Here is a 23,704-nt window from a genome sequence, read left to right as displayed (position 1 = left end):
ACGAATGACGTGAGCGAAGAGACGACTGCGAGCGAAGAGACGACTGCGAGCGAAGAGACGACTGCGAGCAAAGAGACGATTGCGAGCGAAGAGACGACTGACGTGAGCGAAGAGCAGTACAGACGGTGCTATGCTAGCAGTACAGACAGTGCACACAGACCTGAGGCAGTGGTCCACACAGGCCCCGTCCTGCAGCACGAGCCCGTGATGACAGTGCAGACACTGCAGGGGGCGCTCACACACCACACAGCCGTGGGAGCACTCCTCGCAGCGCCCTGACGTCCTGTTGGAGAAGCTCCCAGAGGGGCAGCGACTGGAGCAGGTCTGATTAGCGGTCAGGAACTGCCCTGGACAGAAACAGTGGGAGGGGCAATAATTTATGAAGCTTCAAAAGACACAAACGATCAGAGATGTAAACGACGAAACACGAGACTCACGCACTAAAACACAAAAAACTGAATTAAACAGTACCTTGCAAGGTTTAAACAAAAACAACAGGTGAAGTTAAATAAAACACACATTTTACAGTAACATAACAAAATCTTGACAAACACGTCAGTACTGACAACAAAGACGCCATCACCAGCTACAACTGCAACCCCGAGATACAAAATGGAATCACATTTTGGCATCTAGACCCCAGAGTGAAAGTCCCATATTCCTCTGTTCTCTGATCTGTTCTGTCGTTCCCTCGTCACAAACAAACATGGAGCTGTGTTTTGTTTCATTCTCACATGTTTAACACACAAACCTGCAGATTTAGGCTGAGTTCTTCTCTCTGAAAACACTCTGTTCCACCTTGTGATGTCATCATGTGGTGATACAGGAAGTGCTCCACTGTGTTTTTAAACTCCACCTTCAGTAGAATCATTTGGATCATTTCAGTCCTGGTTAACAGGAGATGCTAACTTCAAAACTACCACTTGATGACATCACAAGGTGGAACAGAGCATTTTGAGCTTTGTAGATGTAACAGACTAATAATAAAGTGTGACTCAAACATGTGTGAATGAAACAAACACAACTCCAGGTCTGTTTGTGAGGAGGAGCATTAGAACATGGATCAAAGCTTCCAGAGCCAGTTTGTGTGATACAGGAGCTTTAAGAAGGACTCGTGACTCAGTTTGAGGTTGAGACAGATTCCTTTTATAAAACGCACTGTGAAATTCTACGTTCCAAACACGAATTGCCTCAAACTCCATCCTCTCTCTGAGCTCGGATCTCGCTCTGCCTTATTTTTAAAAGGCTCCACAGAAATTGAGTTTTTAAACAGGACAAAACCTTCCCACGTCAGAAAATGTGTCAAATCCTGTGAATAAGTTTGTTGGGTTGATGTGGAGGTGTTACCTGCAGAGCAGCTGAGACAGTCTGTCCCTCTGGGGCCAGAGCAGGAGGAGCAGAAGGAGGAGCAGAGCTGACACCGCCCGATTTCTGAGCAAACAGCACAAAACACAAAACATTTTTCAGAATGTTGGGCCTAAAAACAGGATAAAGCTGCAGTTTTGTTGCAAGAAATTCTCACAGTGAACTTCCTTAAGAGACAGATAGAGGCTAAAACAGACGAATGAGAAAAAACAAATGAAATGAGAAGATAAAGAGTCAAAGTGAAATGAGAACGCCACGCGTATAAGAGAACGCCGCGCGTATAAGAGAACGCCGCGCGTATAAGAGAACGCCGTGTGTATAAGAGAACGCCGCGCGTATAAGAGAACGCCGTGTGTATATAAGAGAACGCCATGCGTATAAGAGAACGCCGTGCGTATAAGAACGCCGTGCGTATAAGAGAACGCCGTGCGTATAAGAGAACGCCGTGCGTATAAGAACGCTGTGCGTATAAGAAAACGGCGTGCGTATATAAGAACGCTGTGTGTATATGAGAACGCCGTGCGTATAAGAGAACGCCGTGCGTATAAGAGAACGCCGTGCGTATAAGAGAACGCCGTGAGTATAAGAGAACGCCGTGTGTATAAGAGAACGCCGTGCGTATAAGAGAACGCCGTGCGCATAAGAGAACGCCGTGAGTATAAGAGAACGCCGTGCGTATAAGAGAACGCCATGCGTATATAAGAACGCGTGCGTATAAGAGAACGCCGTGCGCATAAGAGAACGCTGTGCATATAAGAGAATGGCGTGCGTATATAAGAACGCCGTGTATATATAAGAACGGCATGTGTATATAAGAACATCGTGTGTATATAAGAACGCCGTGTATATATAAGAACGGCATGTGTATATAAGAACATCGTGTGTATATAAGAACGTCGTGTGTATATAAGAACGCTGTGTGTATATAAGAACATCGTGTGTATATAAGAACGGCGTGTGTATATAAGAACGTCGTGTGTATATAAGAACGTCGTGTGTATATAAGAACACTGTGTGTATATAAGAACACTGTGTGTATATAAGAACGCGTGTGTATATAAGAACGTCGTGTGTATATAAGAACGTCGTGTGTATATAAGAACACTGTGTGTATATGTATATAAGAACACTGTGTGTATATAAGAACGTCGTGTGTATATAAGAACGTCGTGTGTATATAAGAACACTGTGTGTATATAAGAACGTCGTGTGTATATGTATATAAGAACACTGTGTGTATATAAGAACGGCGTGTGTATATAAGAACGTCGTGTGTATATAAGAACACTGTGTATATAAGAACACAGTGTGTATATGTATATAAGAACACTGTGTGTATATAAGAACGTCGTGTGCTTTTCTTATGTAATTTAAAACGTTTTTATCATCCTCGAGCCTGTTAGCTTGCGTGCTAGTTGTTGTTAGCATCACCGTGACAGCTGGACTGATGCAAACACTTAAAATGGACTAGTCCTGGTTGTCCATGATTTAAACTGCTGATGAGGTGAATATGAAAAATGAGGATTGTTGCCATGGTGATTAGTAATGTAAAAAGTCTTTATCTTCTGAAAGGGAAAAACTCAGAAGTGAGAACGCTCCGTACCGTCTCTGTAGAACCCCTGTTTGCAGGGTCCGAGCTTTGCACCCTTCAGACACTCCCCGCCCATCAGAGTGAAGCCCCGCCCACAGGTGTCACAGTCGTCGTGACGAGGCCCCCCGCAGGTCACACAGGTGTAATGACACGGCTCACAGGTCTGACTCCGGTCATCTGCGAAAAACCCAGGGCTGCAGTAGTCCACACACTCCCCACCTGAAAACACACGAGACAGTATCAGCAGAGGTCACGTAAAGAAGTAAAACAACCAAAGTACTGTACTCAAGTATACTTTTATATGTGTACTTTTTACTTCACTATGTTTGAGAGATTTTTACTTTCTACTACACCACATTTTTGAGCAGGACTGAAAAGGCTGAGGGTTTATTTTCATGTTCGTAGTTTGAGCAAAACAAAAATATACAAATAAAAACAGACAGAAAAAAACTAATCCAGTTGTTTCTGTTGAACAAAATTCAGCTCAAATTTTGATCAAAATCACCACATTTGAAGTTTTATAAGACTCAAAATCTGTGAGAAATACTTGTACTTTTTACTCTTGCAGGTATTTTTTTTATGTGATACTTTTACTTGAGTATTTTTTTCCTTCTTCCACCTCTGGTTATTAGAAACAAAGAGATGGACGATTTGTCATTGAAACTAAATATACACTTCACATTTTAACAGGCTCAAGATGTAAAGTCTGAACTCAGAACATGCTTGTGGAGGTCTACACTGTTCTCAAATGCTCTCATTTGCTTTCTTATAAATGTTCCAGGACAGGGCATTACTGGACACGTAGAAGCCATCCTCGCACCAGTAGCACTCGCTCTGGTCACAGTTCAGGCAGTGCTGGTCGTCACAGGGGGCGCACTGCTTCGTCTGCTCCAAACTGAAGGTCCGATCTGGGCACGACCTGTGGCAGTCTGACCCCAACCTGGAAAAAACAAGCAGCAACCAGGCTGAGTTTAGAAAAGAACAAGCAGCAACCAGGCTGAGTTTAGAAAAGAACAAGCAACAACCAGGCTGAGTTTAGAAAAAACAAGCAACAACCAGGCTGAGTTTAGAAAAAACAAGCAGCAACCAGTTTAGCAACATGTGAGGATCAGTTTTATCTAATTAAAGTTGGGGTGTTACACTTCTATGGAGTATTAAAGAGGGAGTATTTACTTCTGTATTTATTTGTATCATGTTTTTGTATTTTTAGGGAGAATTGTCTTGCGGAGCATGTGTGATGTAGATTTGTGGGCGGAGCATGTGTGATGTAGACTTGTGGGCGGAGCATGTGTGATGTAGATTTGTGGACAGAGCATGTGTGATGTAGACTTGTGGGCGGAGCATGTGTGATGTAGATTTGTGGACAGAGCATGTGTGATGTAGGCTTGTGGGTGGAGCATGTGGGTGGAGCGCTTGTGTTGTATTTTTGTTTTACTCTCGTTTGTGTTGTATTTTTGTTTTACTCTCGTTTGTGTTTCACTCACTGATAATAGTCGTCCTCACACTGGACACACACAGTTCTCTGCGACCAGTCTGATCCCTCCTCTGCAACAACACACACATTTATATTATACACACACATATACACATACACACACAGACACACACATATATATATATATATATATATATATATATATATATATATAAATATATATGTCCACAACGCCCTTCGAGACAACTGTTGTTGTGATTTTGGGTGTTACAAAAATAAATGAATTGAATATATATATATATATATATATATATATATATATATATATATATATATATATATATATATATATATATATATATACACACACACTTCTCACACTTCACACACTTTTGCCTTGTCACCAGCAGAGGGCACTGCAGTATCACTAAAACCTCCTCCAGGAAAAAAAAACATTAAAACTTTCACCATCTGCAGAGGAGAGACGATAGAGGGAGGAGAGAGGAAAGAGAGGAGAGAGAAAGAGTGGGGAGAGGAGAGAGAGAGGAGGAGAAAGAGAGGGGAGAGGAGGAGAGAGGAGAAAGAGAGGAGAGAAAGAGTGGGGAGAGGAGAGAGAGAGGAGGAGAAAGAGAGGAGGGGAGAGGAGAGAGAGAGGAGAAAGAGAGGGGAGGGGAGGAGAAAGAGAGGAGAGAGAAAGAGAGGGGAGAGGAGAGAGAGAGGAGGAGAGAGAGAGGAGGAGAAAGAGAGGAGGGGAGAGGAGAACTTAAAGACAGTTTTAGTTTCATGTGGATCGGTCGAGTGATTAGAGACATTAACATAAACCAGGTCAAAGGTCAAACACATCTGACATTTACACAGAGAATCCACCTGAGGATCTGACCTCTGACCTCCAGCTCAGGTTAAACTGGACAAGGGGGGAGCGCTCCCTCTGCGCCTCCTCTCTGTGTGGCACAGAGGGGGGGAGCGCTCCCTCTGCGCCTCCTCTCTGTGTGGCACAGAGGTGGGAGCGCTCCCTCTGCGCCTCCTCTCTGTGTGGCACAGAGGGGGGGAGCGCTCCCTCTGCGCCTCCTCCCTGTGGCTCATAATGACAGGGGTGTACGGCTCACGCTCTCTGTGGAATGTGGCTCTGGAGTCTGTGGAGGGCAGAGCTTGTACCAACACAGATCTGCAGCCTCGGGCGACGTCATCTCTGCAGACGCTGTCAATCAAATAAAAGGATTCTACTTGTTCTACTGTTTGAGGAGTTCAGACTCAGTTTAGAGACGGTTTAGAGCGGGTTTAGGGTCGGTTTAGGGTCGGTTTAGAGTTGCTTTAGAGCCGGTTTAGAGTGGGTTTAGAGTCACTTTAGAGCCGGTTTAGAGTCGGTTTAGAGTCGGTTTAGAGTCGCTTTAGAGTCGCTTTAGAGTCGCTTTAGAGCCGGTTTAGAGCGGGTTTAGGGTCGGTTTAGAGACGGTTTAGAGTCGGTTTAGAGTCGGTTTAGAGTCGGTTTAGAGTCGATTTAGAGTCGGTTTAGAGTCGCTTTAGAGTCGCTTTAGAGCCGGTTTAGAGCGGGTTTAGAGCGGGTTTAGGGTCGGTTTAGAGTCGGTTTAGAGGCGGTTTAGAGTCGGTTTAGAGTCGCTTTAGAGCCGGTTTAAAGTCGGTTTAGAGTCGGTTTAGAGTCGCTTTAGAGTCGATTTAGAGTTCGGTTTAGAGTCGATTTAGAGTTCAGTTTAGAGTCGGTTTAGGGTCGGTTTAGAGTCGGTTTAGAGTCGCTTTAGAGTCGCTTTAGAGCCGGTTTAGGGTCGGTTTAGAGTCGGTTTAGAGCCGGTTTGGAGTCGGTTTAGAGTCGGATTAGAGTCGGTTTAGAGTCGGTTTGGAGCCGGTTTGGAGTCGGTTTAGAGCCGGTTTAGAGTCGGTTTAGAGTCGGTTAAAGAGGCTCAGGTCACAGCACCACAAAGAACCACTGAGTTTGAACTGGTGAAGGAAACCGAGTCTGACGTCACCACAGCCACAGCTCCACATGAGGCTCGTCGAGGCTCGAGCCGCCACAGGGACGAGTCTGGAGAAGTTACATATTTGGAATTCCAACCCCAAGTATCGTAGCAACCAAAGAGCCAATCAGGAGTGAGGCTGTCAAACGTGTTGCTAACGCTAACAGGAGCGACCTCGAGGAAAGAAGGACCTGATTTGTCTGTTATTAATGTTCAGATCTTGATTTACAGACACAATAGTGAAATAAAAACCCCAGGATCATGTAGAGGGTTAATACGAACATTTAAGACCAAAATGAGTCTGAAGCAGCAGAGACAGAGTCGATGGAGCAGGAAGTGCACCCATGATCACTTCCTGTTTGGCGACAGGTCTGTTACAGTCTAAATATACAGACTGATACAGACCCCGCCCCCATCTGGAATTCTGATCATTATTTTCATCACATTATAGATCATGAACATGTCTGTCCTCTGCTGTCACGTGTCCTCCGCTGTCACGTGTCCTCCGCTGCCACGTGTCCTCCGCTGCCACGTGTCCTCCGCTGTCACGTGTCCTCCGCTGCCACGTGTCCTCCGCTGTCACGTGTCCTCCGCTGTCACGTGTCCTCCGCTGCCACGTGTCCTCCGCAGTCACGTGTCCTCCGCGGTCACGTGTCCTCTGTCGTCATGTGTCCTCTGGAGTAACGTGTCTTCTGCAGTCATGTGTCCTCTGCTGTCACGTGTACTCTGTCACGTGTACTTTGTCATCACGTGTACTCTGTTGTCACTTATACTCTGTCGTCACGTGTACTCTGTAGTCACGTGTACTCTGCTGTCATGTGTACTCTGTCGTCACGTGTACTCTGTAGTCACGTGTACTCTGCTGTCACGTGTACTCTGCTGTCACGTGTCCTCTGCTGTCATGTGTACTCTGTCGTCACGTGTACTCTGTCGTCACGTGTACTCTGCTGTCACGTGTACTCTGTCGTCACGTGTACTCTGCTGTCACGTGTACTCTGTCGTCACGTGTACTCTGCTGTCATGTGTACTCTGTCGTCACGTGTACTCTGCTGTCATGTGTACTTTGTCGTCACGTGTACTTTGTAGTCACGTGTACTCTGCTGTCATGTGTACTTTGTCGTCACGTGTACTTTGTAGTCACGTGTACTCTGCTGTCACGTGTACTTTGTCGTCACGTGTACTCTGCAGTCACATGTCCTCTGCCGTCATGTGTCCGTCAGTTTGCCCCAGGGCAGCTGTGGCGTCGTGTTGTACTCACTGTATTTGCACAGTTGACAGCCTTCATCACAGGGAACACACGCCTCCCCCCGAGTGTCTGCCACCTCCCCTGAGGAGGAGTAAGAGACACATTTAGGACAGAGAAGGACAGAGGGAGGACACAGGGAGGACACAAGGAGGACAGAGGGAGGACACAGGGAGGATACAAGGAGGACAGAGGGAGGACACAGGGAGGACACAAGGAGGACAGAGGGAGGACACAGGGAGGACACAGGAAGGATAGAGGGAGGACACAGGGAGGACACAAGGAGGACAGAGGGAGGACACAGGGAGGCCACAAGGAGGACAGAGGCAGGACACAGGGAGGACACAGGGAGGAGAGAGGGAGGACACAGGGAGGACACAAGGAGGACAGAGGGAGGACACAGGGAGGACACAAGGAGGACAGAGGGAGGAGAGAGGGAGGACACAGGGAGGCCACAGGGAGGACACAGGGAGGAGAGAGGGAGGACACAGGGAGGACACAGGGAGGACAGAGGGAGGACAGAGGGAGGACACAGGGAGGACAGAGGGAGGCCACAGGGAGGACACAGGGAGGAGAGAGGGAGGACACAGGGAGGCCACAGGGAGGACACAGGGAGGAGAGAGGGAGGCCACAGGGAGGACACAAGGAGGACAGAGGGAGGACACAGGGAGGCCACAAGGAGGACAGAGGCAGGACACAGGGAGGACACAGGGAGGAGAGAGGGAGGACACAGGGAGGACACAAGGAGGACAGAGGGAGGACACAGGGAGGCCACAAGGAGGACAGAGGCAGGACACAGGGAGGACACAGGGAGGAGAGAGGGAGGACACAGGGAGGACACAAGGAGGACAGAGGGAGGACACAGGGAGGACACAAGGAGGACAGAGGGAGGAGAGAGGGAGGACACAGGGAGGCCACAGGGAGGACACAGGGAGGAGAGAGGGAGGACACAGGGAGGACACAGGGAGGACACAGGGAGGACAGAGGGAGGATAGAGGGAGGACACAGGGAGGACAGAGGGAGGCCACAGGGAGGACACAGGGAGGAGAGAGGGAGGACACAGGGAGGCCACAGGGAGGACACAGGGAGGAGAGAGGGAGGCCACAGGGAGGACACAGGGAGGACAGAGGGAGGCCACAGGCAGGACACAGGGAGGACACAGGAAGGATAGAGGGAGGACACAGGGAGGACACAAGGAGGACAGAGGGAGGACACAGGGAGGACACAAGGAGGACAGAGGGAGGACACAGGGAGGCCACAGGGAGGACACAGGGAGGACAGAGGGAGGCCACAGGCAGGACACAGGGAGGACACAGGAAGGATAGAGGGAGGACACAGGGAGGACACAAGGAGGACAGAGGGAGGACACAGGGAGGCCACAAGGAGGACAGAGGCAGGACACAGGGAGGACACAGGGAGGAGAGAGGGAGGACACAGGGAGGACACAAGGAGGACAGAGGGAGGAGAGAGGGAGGACACAGGGAGGCCACAGGGAGGACAGAGGGAGGCCACAGGCAGGACACAGGGAGGACACAGGGAGGACACAGGGAGGACACAGGGAGGAGAGAGGGAGGACACAGGGAGGACACAGGGAGGACAGAGGGAGGACAGAGGGAGGACACAGGGAGGACACAGGGAGGACACAGGGAGGACAGAGGGAGGACAGAAGGAGGACACAGGGAGGACAGAGGGAGGACACAGGGAGGACAGAGGGAGGACAGGAGGAGGTCTGCTTTGGACCAGGCTAACACACTGACACAGCTCCTGAGTCAGACATGAGCAGGAAAACTCTGAGACTCTGGGACATTTAGACGTTTAGACGTTTAAATGTTTAAATGTTTAGATGTTTAAATGTTTAAATGTTTCTTTCATTATGTTTCTCTTTGATTATTTTCTAAAAACATCAAAACTATGACTCAGATTAATTCCAAACTTGTTTTAGATTTTAGTTTTTTTTTTTTTTTTAGATTTTACTTTGACCTTGTTTTGTACTTGACCCTGAGGCACAGGTGTGTGTCAGCAGCGCCCCCTGTCCCACCCTCGTGTGCACTGCAGTGGCACAGCGCCCCCTGTCCCACCCTCGTGTGCGCTGCAGTGGCACAGCGCCCCCTGTCCCACCCTCGTGTGCACTGCAGTGGCACAGCGCCCCCTGTCCCACCCTCGTGCGCGCTGCAGTGGCACAGCGCCCCCTGTCCCACCCTCGTGTGCACTGCAGTGGCACAGCGCCCCCTGTCCCACCCTGGCGTGCTGTGCGTGTGGACTGACCTTTGGCGCACTGAAGGGGCACACACAGCGCCCCCTTCAGTCTATACCCGGCCTCACAGTGCTGACAGAGCAGAGAGGAGGAGCAGGAGGAGCAGTGGTCAGGACACTGCTCACAGCGACTCTGCACAGAGTGGAAGTGACCCTCTGGACACGAGAGACGACACTGACCCTCAAACAGGAACCGCGCCACCCCATGGACATCTGAGGACAACAGAAGCATTAAAGTCCTGGATGGCACGAAATGGAGACAAAAACAGACCTGGAGTTGTGTTTTGTTTCATTCTCACATATTTAACACACAAACCTGCAGATTTAGGCTGAGTTCTTCTCTCAAACTGAAAACAGTCTGTTCCACCTTGTGATGTCATCATGTGGTGATACAGGAAGTGCTCCACTGTGTTTTTAAACTCCACCTTCACTAGAAACATTTGGATCATTTCAGTCCTGGAGTTGTCACTTATCTCGACTGAACTAAAGGTAAAAGGAGCCGTTCACTTGAAAACTACCACTTGATGACATCACAAGGTGGAACAGAGCGTTTTGAGCTTTTGTGCTACAGGACTTTTTAAAGGGCACTTGTCGTTTGGTTCCTCTTCTTTCTGAGGGTGAGATCAGGCTGTTTTTCACTCGTCTCATTGAGTTTAATTAAAAGTCTGTTGTGACGAGTCTGAGCAGAGTGAGCGCTCCTGTCTGCACTTCAGATCTTTGTAAACACGTCTCAAAGGATTTGCAGAGGTCGAACACGTTCAGTCTGTGCTTTTCAAACTCAGAGAAACACGCCGACTTAAAGCCTCAGATGCAGAAGATCTGACACAAATATTCCACAGTATGGCATTAAACACATCAGTCTATCATTCATTTAATTACTGGGGTTTTATTCAGACTTGTACACTTTCCACTAAACACATGTGTCCTCAGCATTTGTCCTACAATGTCTCTGGGTTAAACCTGCATTTGACCCGTCCTTCAATGTCTCTGGGTTAAACCTGCATTTGACCCGTCCTGTCTCTGGGTTAAACCTGCATTTGACCCGTCCTTCGATGTCTCTGGGTTAAACCTGCATTTGACCCGTCCTGTCTCTGGGTTAAACCTGCATTTGACCCGTCCTTCGATGTCTCTGGGTTAAACCTGGAGCAGTGGGACCGTCTCCAGACTTTGAGCTGGTCTTGGTCAGGACCTGGAGCATTTGACCCGGGTGCAGTGTGGTACCTTTGTCGCAGCTGGTGCAGTTGTAGGGCGCGGCGTCCGTGCACTCGGAGCAGGTGTGGTGACACGGGTAACACTGTTTGTCCAGGGTGTAGCGCCCCCTCTGGCAGCGGATGTCGCAGCGTCCTTCATCAAAAAACCTGCAAAGATGACGTTTGGTCACTACATTTCACAGCAAACTCTGAACCCTCCTGGCTCCTGCGGTGATGGTCACCGAGGGGTCACCAAGGGTCTCAGCCAATCACAGCACAGCGTGGGGGTTTGGGCAGGAGCAGTGGTGGATTTAGCAACCACCAGGGACCCCCACGAGCCCCCCCCCCCCTCCCAGCGAGCGTAGTCCAGTAATAATGAATTGCACTAAAAGATTTACAAAACATTCTTAAGAAAAGTTTCATAGTGAAGCTTTAAAACATGAGCAGTTTTAAAACTGTAAACTGTTTTGTTTTAATGGGTTTCCTGTTATAGGAGACATTTTGAGGACTTTTAGCCATTCCAAAGATAATGTATTCAGTTTTAAATCGTCAATCACTATGACAACAGTTCTCTGGACTGGCGTTGGATTAATGTTGGAATGGCGTCGGATTAGCGTTGAATTGGCGTTGGCGTTGTCTGACCTGTGGGTGGGGCAGCGGGTGCAGTCGTCCCTCTCGGGTCCAGAGCACTGCAGACACGTGACATCACACAGGTGGCACTTCCCATGGGCGCTCAGGTACTCTCCTGAACACACAACACAAGCTCACACCAGGGGGCGCTCATGTACTCTCACACCAGGGGGCGCTCATGTCCTCTCACACCAGGGGGCGCTCATGTCCTCTCACACCAGGGGGCGCTCATGTCCTCTCACACCAGGGGGCGCTCATGTCCTCTCACACCAGGGGGCGCTCATGTACTCTCACACCAGGGGGCGCTCATGTCCTCTCACACCAGGGGGCGCTCATGTAGTCTCACACCAGGGGGCGCTCATGTCCTCTCACACCAGGGGGCGCTCATGTCCTCTCACACCGGGGGCGCTCATGTCCTCTCACACCGGGGGCGCTCATGTCCTCTCACACCGGGGGCGCTCATGTTCTCTCACACCGGGGGGCGCTCATGTATATTTAAAAAACCTCTGACTCGGACGCTCATTTCACTAAAATAGTTTAATTAAAAGTCACATTTCAGCGTTTTCCAGTTGCAGTTTGTGGTTTTGTGGTTTCTTCCTGATTGGAAATGGTCCTGTAACGTTTGATAACTATTCAAGCTGAACGCTAACGCTATGCTAAAGCCTGTAAGCTAACACTATGCTAAAGCCTGTGCGCTAACGCTATGCTAAAGCCTGTAAGCTAACCCTATGCTAAAGCACATCCTGTTTACATTCTTTTGAAAAATGTTTATGCAGCTGTTATAAACTTTATACTTCACAAACACCTGACCTGGTTTTATACAAAACCACGTAATTGTGAAAAACATAAACCCCTCACATGAACTTTGAGATACAAAAAACAAAAAAAACATTATTAATCATTATTATTATTTATACTCACGCTGGCAGCATCGTGTAGTTTTTAAAGTACAAAATGTAAGATAGGGGGTGGGTGAAAACAGGGATTTCTGAGCCCTCATGTCTTGTATGCAGAGAGTACAGGTTTACTCAAACATCCATCCCTCCATCGATTTTATTCCTGGACATTCACTGGTCTAATATAATGAAAATGCACTTTACACACTCACCTGTAGGGGGCGTCTGTGAGACTCAGGGCTGAGAGCTTAAAGGGCCCAATTTTCAAATGTTTCCTCAGCACAAACAGATCTGAAGTTGTGTTTTGTTTCATTCTCACATGTTTAACACACAAACCTGCAGATTTAGGCTGCGAAAACACTCTGTTCCACTCTGTGATGTCATCATGTGGTAATACAGGAAGTGCTCCACTGTGTTTTTAAACTCCACACACCTTCACTAGAATCATTTGGATCATTTCAGTCCTGGAGTTGTCAATTATCTCGACTGAACTAAAGGTAAAAGGAGCTGTTAACATGAAAACTACCACTTAATGACATCACAAGGTGGAACAGAACATTTTGAGCTTTGGAGAGTCTGGAAACAGACTAATAATAAAGTGTGACTCAAACGTGTGAATGAAACAAACTCCAGGTCTGTTGTAATGAGTTAACAGTATTATAAGACGTCTTAAAGCTTCAGAATAGTGTTGTTTTAATGTCTCTGATGGACGCGTCCAGCTGGAGACATGCTGCTGTCCGTATCGGAGCGCTCTTTGTGTTGTTTTAATGTCTCTGATGGACACGTCCAGCTGGAGACATGCTGCTGTCCGTATCGGAGCGCTCTTTGTGTTGTTTTAATGTCTCTGATGGATGCGTCCAGCCGGAGACATGCTGCTGTCCGTATCGGAGCGCTCTTTGTTCCAGATGAAACAATGACACTTGTTTGTACAAAGACGACGGACGGCAGCTTCACTGGTACAGCCGGATCTACACCCCGCTCCATTTTACAGCAGCGTTTAGGTCAGAAAGCTTTAAAGAGCAGCTTTAAAGAGCTTGTGTCAGGCTAAAATGTATTTAAGAGCTTATTAAATCAGTCCTGTTGTGCTTGTGTCTCTATGGTTCTCATCTCTGTGGATCATTCTGTTATAATTTACACTTTTTAAATCACAATATTCATCTAAAATCACTTCATAAAAGAAACAAATCCGCTGACTTCCTCGTAGAGAACTGTGGTGTCCAGTGTGAGCTGACTCAGCCGTAAACGTCATCACAACAAAGCGCCGCATGCTGTCGGCGCCCCCTATGGACAACTGCACATCACACAGCACATTGTATTACATTTGTACAAAAATGACGAAGCGACGCTGCCGAATCCTACAAGTATTTGGATGGAGGTTTCGATGTCGTTAAGGATGGAGGTTTTGATGTTCTTTAGGATGGACGTTTCAAGGTAGTTTTGGACGGAGGTGTCGATGTTTTGGACGGAGGTTTCAATGTTTTGGACGGAGGTTTCAATATTTTGGTTGGAGGTTTCAATGTTTTGGTTGGAGGTTTCGATGTTTTGGACGGAGGTTTTGATGATGATGACCGGCAGAGGGATTCTGTTTTCAAATTCATGGTTACTTCATTCATGGTTCCCTCCCTGAACCGCCACCTTAACGTGGTGGAGGGGTTTGAGCACCTGCATGATCCTGGGAGCTATGTTGTCGGGGGCTTCATGCCCCTGGTAGGGTCACCCATGGCAAACAGGTCCAGGGGGACGGGTCAGACGAAGAGCGGTTCAGAAGCCCCTTATGAAGAGTGCAAAAACAAGGCGAGCTACGTCGCCCGGACTGGCGTTACCAGGGCCCCACCCTGGAGCCAGGCCTGGGGTGGGTGCTCGACAGCGAGCGCCTTGTGGCCGGGCCTTTCCCCACGGGGCCCGGCCGGGCTCAGCCCGAAGGAGTGACGTGGGGCCGTCCTCATGTGGACCCACCACCTGCAAGAGGATCCGTAAGGGGCCGGTGCTTGAAGATCTGGGCGGCAGTCGAAGGCGGGGGCCTCGACGACCGGATCTGTGGACAAGGAGACTAGCTCTGGGGACGTGGAATGTCACCTCGCTGGGGGGAAGGAGCCGGAGCTTGTTCGGGAGGTTGAGCGTTACCGACTAGATATAGTCGGCCTCACCTCCACACACAGTTTGGGATCTGGAACCCAACTTCTTGAGAGGGGTTGGACTCTCCATTTCTATTGTTGATGCGGCCGCTCGTAGCTGTGGTTGTAATGTCTGTGGTGCTTGCCGTGGCGGCAATCAACACAGGATTTAATCTCTGCTGTTTGCGGATGATATTGTCCTGATGCTTCTTCGAGCCAGGACCTGCAGCACTGGGGCAGTTTGCAGCCGAGTGTGAAGTGTCTGGGATGAGAATCGGCTCCTCCAAATCCGAGGCCATGGTTCTCGACCAGAAAAAGGTGGTGCCCTCTCCGGGTGGGTGGAGAGTCTCTGCCTCAAGTGGAGGAGTTCAAGTATCTCGGAGTCTTGTTCACGAGTGAAGGAAGGATGGAGCGGGAGATTGACAGGCGGATCGGTGCAGCGTCTGCAGTGATGCGGTCGCTGTATCGGTCCGTTGTGGTGAAGAAGGAGCTGAGTCCAAAGGCGAAGCTCTTGATTTACCTCAGTCTACGTTCTGCCCTCACCTATGGTCATGAGCTCTGGGTAATGACCGAAAGGACAAGGTCGCGGATACAAGCGGCTGAAATGGGCTTCCTCCGCAGAGTGGCCGGGCACACCCTTAGGGATAGGGTGAGGAGCTCGGTCACATGGGAGGAGCTCGGAGTAGAGCCGCTGCTCCTCCACGTCGAGAGGAGCAGCTGAGGTGGCTCGGGCATCTGCTCAGGATGCCTCCTGGACGCCTCCCTAGGGAGGTGTTCTGGGCATGTCCCACCAGGAGGAGGCCCCGGAGAAGACCCAGGACACGCTGGAGGGACTATGTCTCTCTGGCCTGGGAACGCCTTGGGATCCCACCGGAGGAGCTGGAGGACGTGTCTGGGGTGAGGGAAGTTTGGGAGTCCCTGCTTAGACTGATGCCCCGGAAGTGGAAGAAAATGGATGGATGGATGGTTACTTCCTGTATTTTTGTTCTTTTCTTCTGAACTTTTTTCCACAAACTGCCACTTAACCAATAACTGACATTTCACTGGTTAAAAGGCGACAGATCATTTATCTTAAAATATGAAAAGTTAATCTGCCAAGGTGAAAAGTAAACCCTCAAGTCGACTGATGTGATGTATTGAAATAAATCATTTTGAAAGAGGTAAAAGGTGCTTTCAGACTCGTTCTTGTTTAGTCCTGGTCTAGTCCTGATCTTGTTGTGGTCTAGTCCTGGACTAGACCAGGACTAGATCTGGTCTAGTCCTGGTCTAGTCCCAATCTCGTCCCGGTTTAGTCTCGGTTTAGTCCCGGTTTAATCTCGGTTTAGTCGCACTTTTGATACAGATTTTGTCTAAGTGTGAACTCACCTAAAATCCTGCCTTTGAAATGTGCCCCTTCAAAAGGTTAAACATCACAAAGTAGTAATTCTAGAAAATAAAAAAATTCTACGCATACGGAAGTTTAGAATTTAGTAAAAAAAAAAAAAAAAAATCATGTTCACATTTAAGAAAAAATAAATGTTGGGTGAATACAGTGGTCATAAAAAACAAAACAAAACTTAAAACACAGATTAAAATTTTAATAAGTACACTTAAGTAAAAAAGATTTTCAAAACTAGGATCTGAGTAACACTAGATGCATTGTCACAGATATGGTACACAATATAAACAGCTTTATAATACGAGGCGTGTGGCGACTAGCACACGAGCTAACGTCATTTCAAGTCATTTCATCGACCAGGAAAAAACTGTTTCCAAACATGGGAACGACTTTATTACAAATCATTAAGAACCAATCTCCGTCAACAGTACAGAACGAGGGAAACGTTTGGATGAGACCAATTTATGTTGCAACCCCCTCCAAAAAAACAAAGTAAAATTAGTATGGGACATGTATAAAATGGTTTAAATTCTCTTCAACGATGCAATACTAATAATAATGGAATTAATTTGAACATAAAAAGTAAAAAAAAAAAAAGAAAAAAGGGGGATGCCGTTGGCTGCCCCATTGCATTGACAGACTTGATACTTTGTAGTGATGTCACGCTGGGGCGGTTCTGCGTGCAGGTCTATGGTGGAATGTTCAGCAGTTACCGTGGTGATGCAATGCAAGCGCACATTAGCAAACACGGCCTGTTCAAAAACTCAAGAAGATACAAAAGTGATTTAAAGAGCACATTTTCAGGAGCGTGGTCAATCCGAGGTGTTTGTGTTTGATTTTACATAAAAAGGTGAGAGTGACTGTTGGCTAATGCTAATGCTAATGCTAATGCTAGCTTGTGATGTAATGTTATTTGAGAGGGACTTGTTTAACAGCACAGATCTCACCTGTTGGAGTCCAGTTAATCTGTTCTTTCTAGTCAGATTGTGTTAAAACTCAGATTAAACTTGAGTAACAGAGCTTCAGACAGAGCAGTGCCTCTGGTTAGCATCAATGTGCGTGACATCAGCTGCAAAGTATCAAAACGGGTTAAGTATTTTCTCGACACAGAAACTCAAGATTGTGCAAAAAGTGTTGAAGTGGCTCCATGCGGCGGGACGTCCAGGAGGTTTAGAGCTGGAACAAAGGCGCGTTTTCACTCAAACTTTAAAGACTTATTGAGGCGAATGTTACAGAAACGCTGCTTTTCTCATGTCTTCAGTGCTATCGTTTTAGTGTTCAGTAACAGTGAGTTTTTCTTTATGTCCTTGGACTGAAACAGAGGATCATGGTCTTTGTAGTTCCTCTGCTTATTTAGTGTTGAACTGAGATTGTGACTCAAAAGTTAAAGATATTGTGACATTTTGGACATAACCTTATGGAGCAAACCCATCCCGCCCCCACGCTTCAGGAAGTACACTTCCCATCAATTTTTCCCCATGGACTTTTCCAGAAAATTCCAATATTTCTGAGTTTCAGATGACATCACTACATCTTATTGGTCAACATCATGTAGCTCAGACTGAACAGCTAAAATGGATCTTGTTAAAAAGCTGATGTTTGTTGGGTTCAGTCACTGATAGAAATGATCAGGGCCAACATTTGTGTATTTTACGATTAAATATTCAACAGGTAAATGCAATGTAATCAATGGGGAAAGATGTCTCCTGCCCCCATCTGGCAGAATGACGTCATCACAGTCTAGAATCTGACGTGACGCAGGTGAACCAGACGTGTGGAAACTGATGTTTGTAATGAAGACGCTTTCAGGTTCAAAAAACAAACACATTTCAAACCTGGGCAAAATATTATGACCCATTTTTATAAAGTTTCATGAACAGATTTTAAATATTTTCTGGTTCTGTGGTCACGACCGGCTGACTGGCCCTGAAGAACATTAAAACTTTTAATATAGATATTTTCTGGAAAATCTATGGGGAAGTGGATAGGACTTCCAGAACATTGCGGGCGCTGGTCAGTCCGGTCAGCGTTCAGCTCCGTAAAGTCCACCCTAAAACAAGAGTTTGGTCATAGACATAGCGATAAGGTCAAAGGTCACTGCAGTGTTTGGAAAAGCGACGGACTTTGACTCTGAGCACCAATGGAATCGTTAAAGCCGTTTTTCTACGAGCATCTCCTTCGCTCGAATCAAATGTGCCCAGCTCCTCCTGCGCTCGCCCGAGGAGAAGGGGCGGGGCTGTCGTAGTCATGACGACGAGCTAACGGGAAATGCTAGGCTTATGTTTAAGTGTGAATGCTTTTTTGAAACTGTGCTAAGTCTGTTGTTTATAATAAAACACACTTCAAAGGCTGATTACAACTTTTGATCATTTTGTCCATTTTTAAAGGTGCACTGTGTAACTTCTCTGGTGCAGCATCTGCCACCTGCTCGTCTCCATGGTGATGTTACTGCTTTGCTTTAATTATTCCACAGTCTGGAAATAAACTAGGCTATAACAATCAGATCTATGGAGAAGCGAGACTAAGGATAGTAAGTCGAGTAATTTTTGAGCTTGTAGTCGAACACACACAAGGCAGATATGTTTAATGCCATACTGTGGAACATTCCATGCAAGGAAATAACATCTCCATGGAGACAGGCAAGTGCTGGACCATCCAGAAGTTGCATAGTGCACCTTTAAACCTCCAAATAAACATTTAAGGTGATGTTACTCCACTTGCTCTGGTGCTTTCACAGAATATCGTTTGAACATCAGGATAAAGTGAGTTTGTCGCTTCAGGGACAAGGGCTGATGGATTTGGGAAAAATATCTAACTGCAATTTTTCGGACAAGCAGGGAGGTTAGATTTATGTTTTAAATTGAAGAAGAATTGACAAAACGGAGCAGAGTCGATATCCTGGTTGGACATGTGGATTAACATAATAAAACAATTAAATGGTCATAGTTGGCTCAGAAAGTCTCAAAACTGTTCTGGAGCAGTTCGTCATCTCTCAAGTAACTACAGAACACATCTGGATCAGTTTTGTGTCATTTTATTTTTGTTTTGAGGAAATAAACGCCGTTTCCAGCCTCTGCTCTGGTATGGGTTAATATCAGGTACTGGCAGATACTCAAAACCTTATTGAAATCTGTATTGGAACTGAAAAAGTCGGATCCCTACAAATTAAGGTACTTCCAAAACTGCTAATTGTGTCTATTTAGTTTGTGTTTTCGATTGGGGTAAAGCCCTCACAGAGACTCCGCCCCTTTTCCTACATGACCCCAGGACGAGCAGAGCTGAGCACAGACGAGTGGAGTCGTGCGGAGGTGAAGTCTGGGCTGGACTATCAGGTGATGTATGAATATTTATGTGTGAGGTCTACGCCAAAGGTAAGTCCAGACACACTATTTCACATTAATGATCACGCTTCCTTTTATTTTTCAAAATCAATCGGCCTAAACTTCTCCCATCCAATGCTCCTCCTGCAGAGAGTGGAAAGAGGAGCCAAAAACGCAGAGAGAGAGATATGGAGCGATCCCCTGGGACACCTGGAGCTACCTAGACTGGCGACAAAAAGAAGAAAGTGTTTTGGCATCGAAGCTTTGGTCACATAACTTGAATGTTTCGTCCCTGGCGGTGTGTCCCTGTACAGAAAAGGTAGGTTTGTTGTAGTCCTGTATCGTGCCTCCGGCGCAGTCCGTTAGAGGCACAGATGCTTGTATAAATTATGTGAAGTGGTGGCGAGCTCCGACCTCAGCCCTTTTGTGAACACGTTCTGCAGCACAGTTGTTGCAGAACTTTCCTCTGACACAGATTGTTCTTTTTTACGAGCACACAGAAACTGCCCTCCGCCCAAGATTCTTCATTTGCTTTCCACAGACCAGGAAGAAGAGATACAAAAAGAGGAAACACAGGGAAAATCAGAGCCGCGCGATTGGTCAACGGCGGAGCGGTTTGATCCAATCAGAGGTAGTGTTGTGGTCGAGGATTGTGGTCCAACGGAGGGAGCGGGTCCGTTTCAGAGGAGAAGAGGAGAGAGAAAGAAAGAAGGAGAAAAACGACACACAATTAGCAAAGTGATGATGTCACGTTCACTTCAGTGTAAAATGTGAGACTAGGAACATGGAATTTATCTGTTTGAACCACAGACTGTGTACAGACGTGACTCCAAATGAAGCTCATCGAGATTAGAGCCGTTAAAAGGGCTAATCTGGAGTCGATGGAGCAGGAAGTGCGCCCATGACCACTTCCTGTTTGTAACATGGCGGCTAGCAGGTTAGCTATGTCCATTTATAAAACAGTCTGTGGTTTAAACTCAGGTTCAGTCCACACTCATCTGATGTAAATGAGGTTAAATGTGACAAGAGTTCTGTTCAATTATACTTTACTTATAGTAGTTTTTATAGAAACCTGGGATTAGCCACTTGACCCAGTGTTTATGAGGCACCAAAATGTCCCCTTATGAGCTTTAATCCATGTTCTAACGCCTATTCCTCCTCAAAAACAGACCTGCAGTTGTGCTTTGTTTCATTCAAACATGTTTGTGTCACACTTTATTATTAGTCTATAACATCTCCAAAGCTCAAAACGCTCTGTTCCACCTAGTGATGTCATCAAGTGGTAGTTTTCAAGTGAACATCTCGACTGAACTAAAGGTAAAACGAGCTAAGTGGGAACTCCAGGACTGAAATGATCCAAATGAATCTAGTGAAGGTGGAGTTTAAAAACACAGTGGAGCACTTCCTGTATCACCACATGATGACATCACAAGGTGGAACAGAGTGTTTTCAGTTTGAAAGAAGAACTCGGCCTAAATCTGCAGGTTTGTGTGTTAAACATGTGAGAATGAAACAAAACACAACTCCAGGTCTGTGTGTGACGAGGAAACGACATTAGAACAGATCAGAGATTAGAGGAATATGGGCCGTTTAAAGATACACTCTGTAACTTTTCTAGTGGAAGGTTCCGTCTTGTGCTTGTTTCCATGGAGAATTGAATGACATTAAACAAATCCCTCTGCAAAAACTCAGGCAGAAGGTGACAGACATTTAACTGAACTGCAGTTGAATAGATGAAAGATTAATATGTATAAAGCCCTACTGTGGAACATTTCAGGCAAAGACATCGCGTCTCTGTGGAAACGAGTAGCTGGTGGACCCCTTACCAAAAAAGTTACTTAGTGCATCTTTAAATGCTCAGTATTTGAGACTTTACAGTTAAGTTTTAATCAGCTTCTAAACCTCTAAACTGATATGAATTTTTGTTTTGTTTGTGTCTAAACACCTAAAACTCAAACAGATGAACTTTAGATCATGTTCAGTGAGATTTTAATCATAAACGACCACATTAAAGACAAGAACAGAGGCTAAGCAACATGCAGAACATGCAGAACATGCAGAACAAGCAGAACATGCAGAACATGCAGAACATGCAGAACATGCAGAACATGCAAAAGTGCTGTCAGACTAAACCCAGATCACAGGAGAAGCAGCAAACACAAACACAAACACTACAGACAGGTGGCGCTCATAGGCTCATATTAAAGCCTCTATATTACACAAATACACTGTTTCCTCCTCAAAAACTCACTGGAGTTGTGTTTTGTTTCATTGTCTACATCTCCAAAGCTCAAAATACTCTGATCCACCTTGTGATGTCATCAAGTGGTAGTTTCCTTTTACCTTTAGTTCAGTAGATTGATTTCAGGACTGAAATGATCCAAATGATTCTAGAAATGAAAGCGTATGGAGTTTAAAAACACAGTGGAGTACTTCCTGTATTACCACATGATGACACCACAAGGTGGAACAGAGTGTTTTCAGTTTGAGAGAAGAACTTTGTGTGTTAAACACGTGTGACTGAAACAAATCACAACTCCAGGTCTGTGTGTGACAAGGAAACAGAGGAATCTGTCCCGTTAAAGTGGGAGTGTTATGGTGTTAGCTTGTGCCTGTGTGAATTTGCAGCGGCCGCAGAGCTCTAAACGTGTTAAACGTGTTAAACGTGTTAAAGGTGTTAAACGTGTAAAAGGAGATCCTCTGCTGAAGTTCACTACAGTGGTGCGGTCAGAGCGTTAGTGACACCGGGGTTAGTACAGTTAGAACAACGCAACATTCTGTAACAAACCACACCCAGAGACCCGCCTTTAAATGTGACGAGAGGCGGAGCTTATGTGCCACGTTCAACGCCATTGGTGGGTTTCAGATGACATCACAGCATTCTACACCAATGATATTTAAAGACCTTTGTACTTGTGTCAGGTTCAGTTACACACGTGGATCATTATGTCACAAGATTCATCTAAAACAACTTCATAAAAGAAACAAGTCGCTGATTTCCACATTAGAAAGCTGCAGCATCCACCGTGGCACGGTTATAAGAAAAGTCCATTTTGCAGAATGTATCTTCTCTAAACAGATGTGGGCAGAGGGGATTCACTTTTGTTCTTATTTGTCAATCGAAATGATCAATTTACCCATTGGACATTTCATGGTAAAGTCGTATTTACAGAAACACGACGCACATCTGGGACTATGACGTCATCACAGGCTAGAATCTGAAAACCACCAACAGGAGGCGCTAGTGCAGCTCCAGCCTCTGGTCTCTCCGGTCCCTGTCTCTCCGGTCCCTGTCTCTCCGGTCCCTGTCTCTCCGGTCCCTGTCTCTCAGGTCCCTGTCTCTCAGGTCCCTGTCTCTCAGGTCCCTGTCTCTCAGGTCCTTGCCTCAGGTCCTTGTCTCTGCTGCACAGTTGGACTCACCATCTTTGCAGATTGTGCTGACCACACAGGCCCCGCCCTCCAGGTTGTATCCGCTCACACAGGTGCTGCAGTTTCTTTCTCCGGGGCCCAGACACTCGTAGCAGCTGTGGTCACACCTGCAGCACAAGAACCACATCATTTAGGAGACATCAGGAGAAGATGTGAAGATGAAGCACGGATCAACTCTAGTGAAACGTGCGACACGCAGCATGAAGGTAGAAATCATTTTTAAACTTAAAACTCCTGTATCACAAAAAACTGACTCTTGTAGCTTTAATCCATGTTTAATGTTTCCTCTTCAAAAACAGACCTGAAGTTGTGTTTTGTTTCATTCACACATGTTTGAGTAACTCTTTATTATTCGTCTGTAACATCTACAAAGCTCAAAATGCTCTGTTCCACCTTGTGATGTCATCAAGTGGTAGTTTCAAGTGAACAGCTCCTTTTACCTTTAGTTCAGTCGAGATAAGAGACAACTCCAGGACTGAAATGATCCAAATGATTCTAGTGAAGGTGGAGTTTAAAAACACAATGGAGCACTTCCTGTATCACCACATGATGACATCACAAGGTGGAACAGAGTGTTTTCAGTTTGAGAGAAGAACTCAGCCTAAATCTGCAGGTTTGTGTGTGAAACATGTGAGAATGAAACAAAACACAACTCCAGGTCTGTTTGTGACGAGGAAACTAACTTTTCTTGTTTTTTCTTGCGTTTTCAGACTATCTTAAAACTTATCAGGCTGCGTTTACTCATGTGTTCATAGTGTCCCTACGGTAACTGCTGCACATTCCTCCATAGACATGCTGTCAGCCCCCCAGACGTGATGTCACTGCAAAGTCTCCACTGTTTAGGAGCCAGAGTCTAAATTTGTACATAGCCTAATGAAATGAAGACATAC

At 46.5% G+C, this 23,704-nt stretch overlaps 1 protein-coding gene across 3 annotated transcripts in view; it reads right to left on the bottom strand.

Annotated features, from left to right (window-relative positions):
• Nucleotides 1-23,704, bottom strand: part of pcsk5b (proprotein convertase subtilisin/kexin type 5b) — a 101,054-nt gene that overhangs the window by 17,832 nt on the left and 59,518 nt on the right. The window contains exons 20-29 of one of the 3 annotated variants that reach the window (XM_055224479.1): nucleotides 22,806-22,921; nucleotides 11,690-11,792; nucleotides 11,079-11,215; nucleotides 9,870-10,070; nucleotides 7,620-7,688; nucleotides 4,441-4,501; nucleotides 3,751-3,896; nucleotides 2,969-3,175; nucleotides 1,348-1,431; nucleotides 161-347 (exon numbers count right to left, since the gene is read on the bottom strand). In XM_055224479.1, the coding sequence (XP_055080454.1) occupies nucleotides 161-347; nucleotides 1,348-1,431; nucleotides 2,969-3,175; nucleotides 3,751-3,896; nucleotides 4,441-4,501; nucleotides 7,620-7,688; nucleotides 9,870-10,070; nucleotides 11,079-11,215; nucleotides 11,690-11,792; nucleotides 22,806-22,921 (1,311 nt within the window). Of the gene's footprint in view, nucleotides 1-160; nucleotides 348-1,347; nucleotides 1,432-2,968; nucleotides 3,176-3,750; nucleotides 3,897-4,440; nucleotides 4,502-7,619; nucleotides 7,689-9,869; nucleotides 10,071-11,078; nucleotides 11,216-11,689; nucleotides 11,793-16,243; nucleotides 19,917-22,805; nucleotides 22,922-23,704 lie in introns of those variants that run through there. The other 2 variants (XM_055224477.1, XM_055224478.1) reach the window with 2 other exon arrangements.

Source organism: Periophthalmus magnuspinnatus, chromosome 9, assembly GCF_009829125.3.
Source record: "Periophthalmus magnuspinnatus isolate fPerMag1 chromosome 9, fPerMag1.2.pri, whole genome shotgun sequence".
Lineage (NCBI taxonomy): Eukaryota > Metazoa > Chordata > Actinopteri > Gobiiformes > Gobiidae > Periophthalmus > Periophthalmus magnuspinnatus.
The sequence above is the reverse complement of the archived record's forward strand: the minus strand, read 5'-3'. Positions and strand labels throughout refer to the sequence as shown.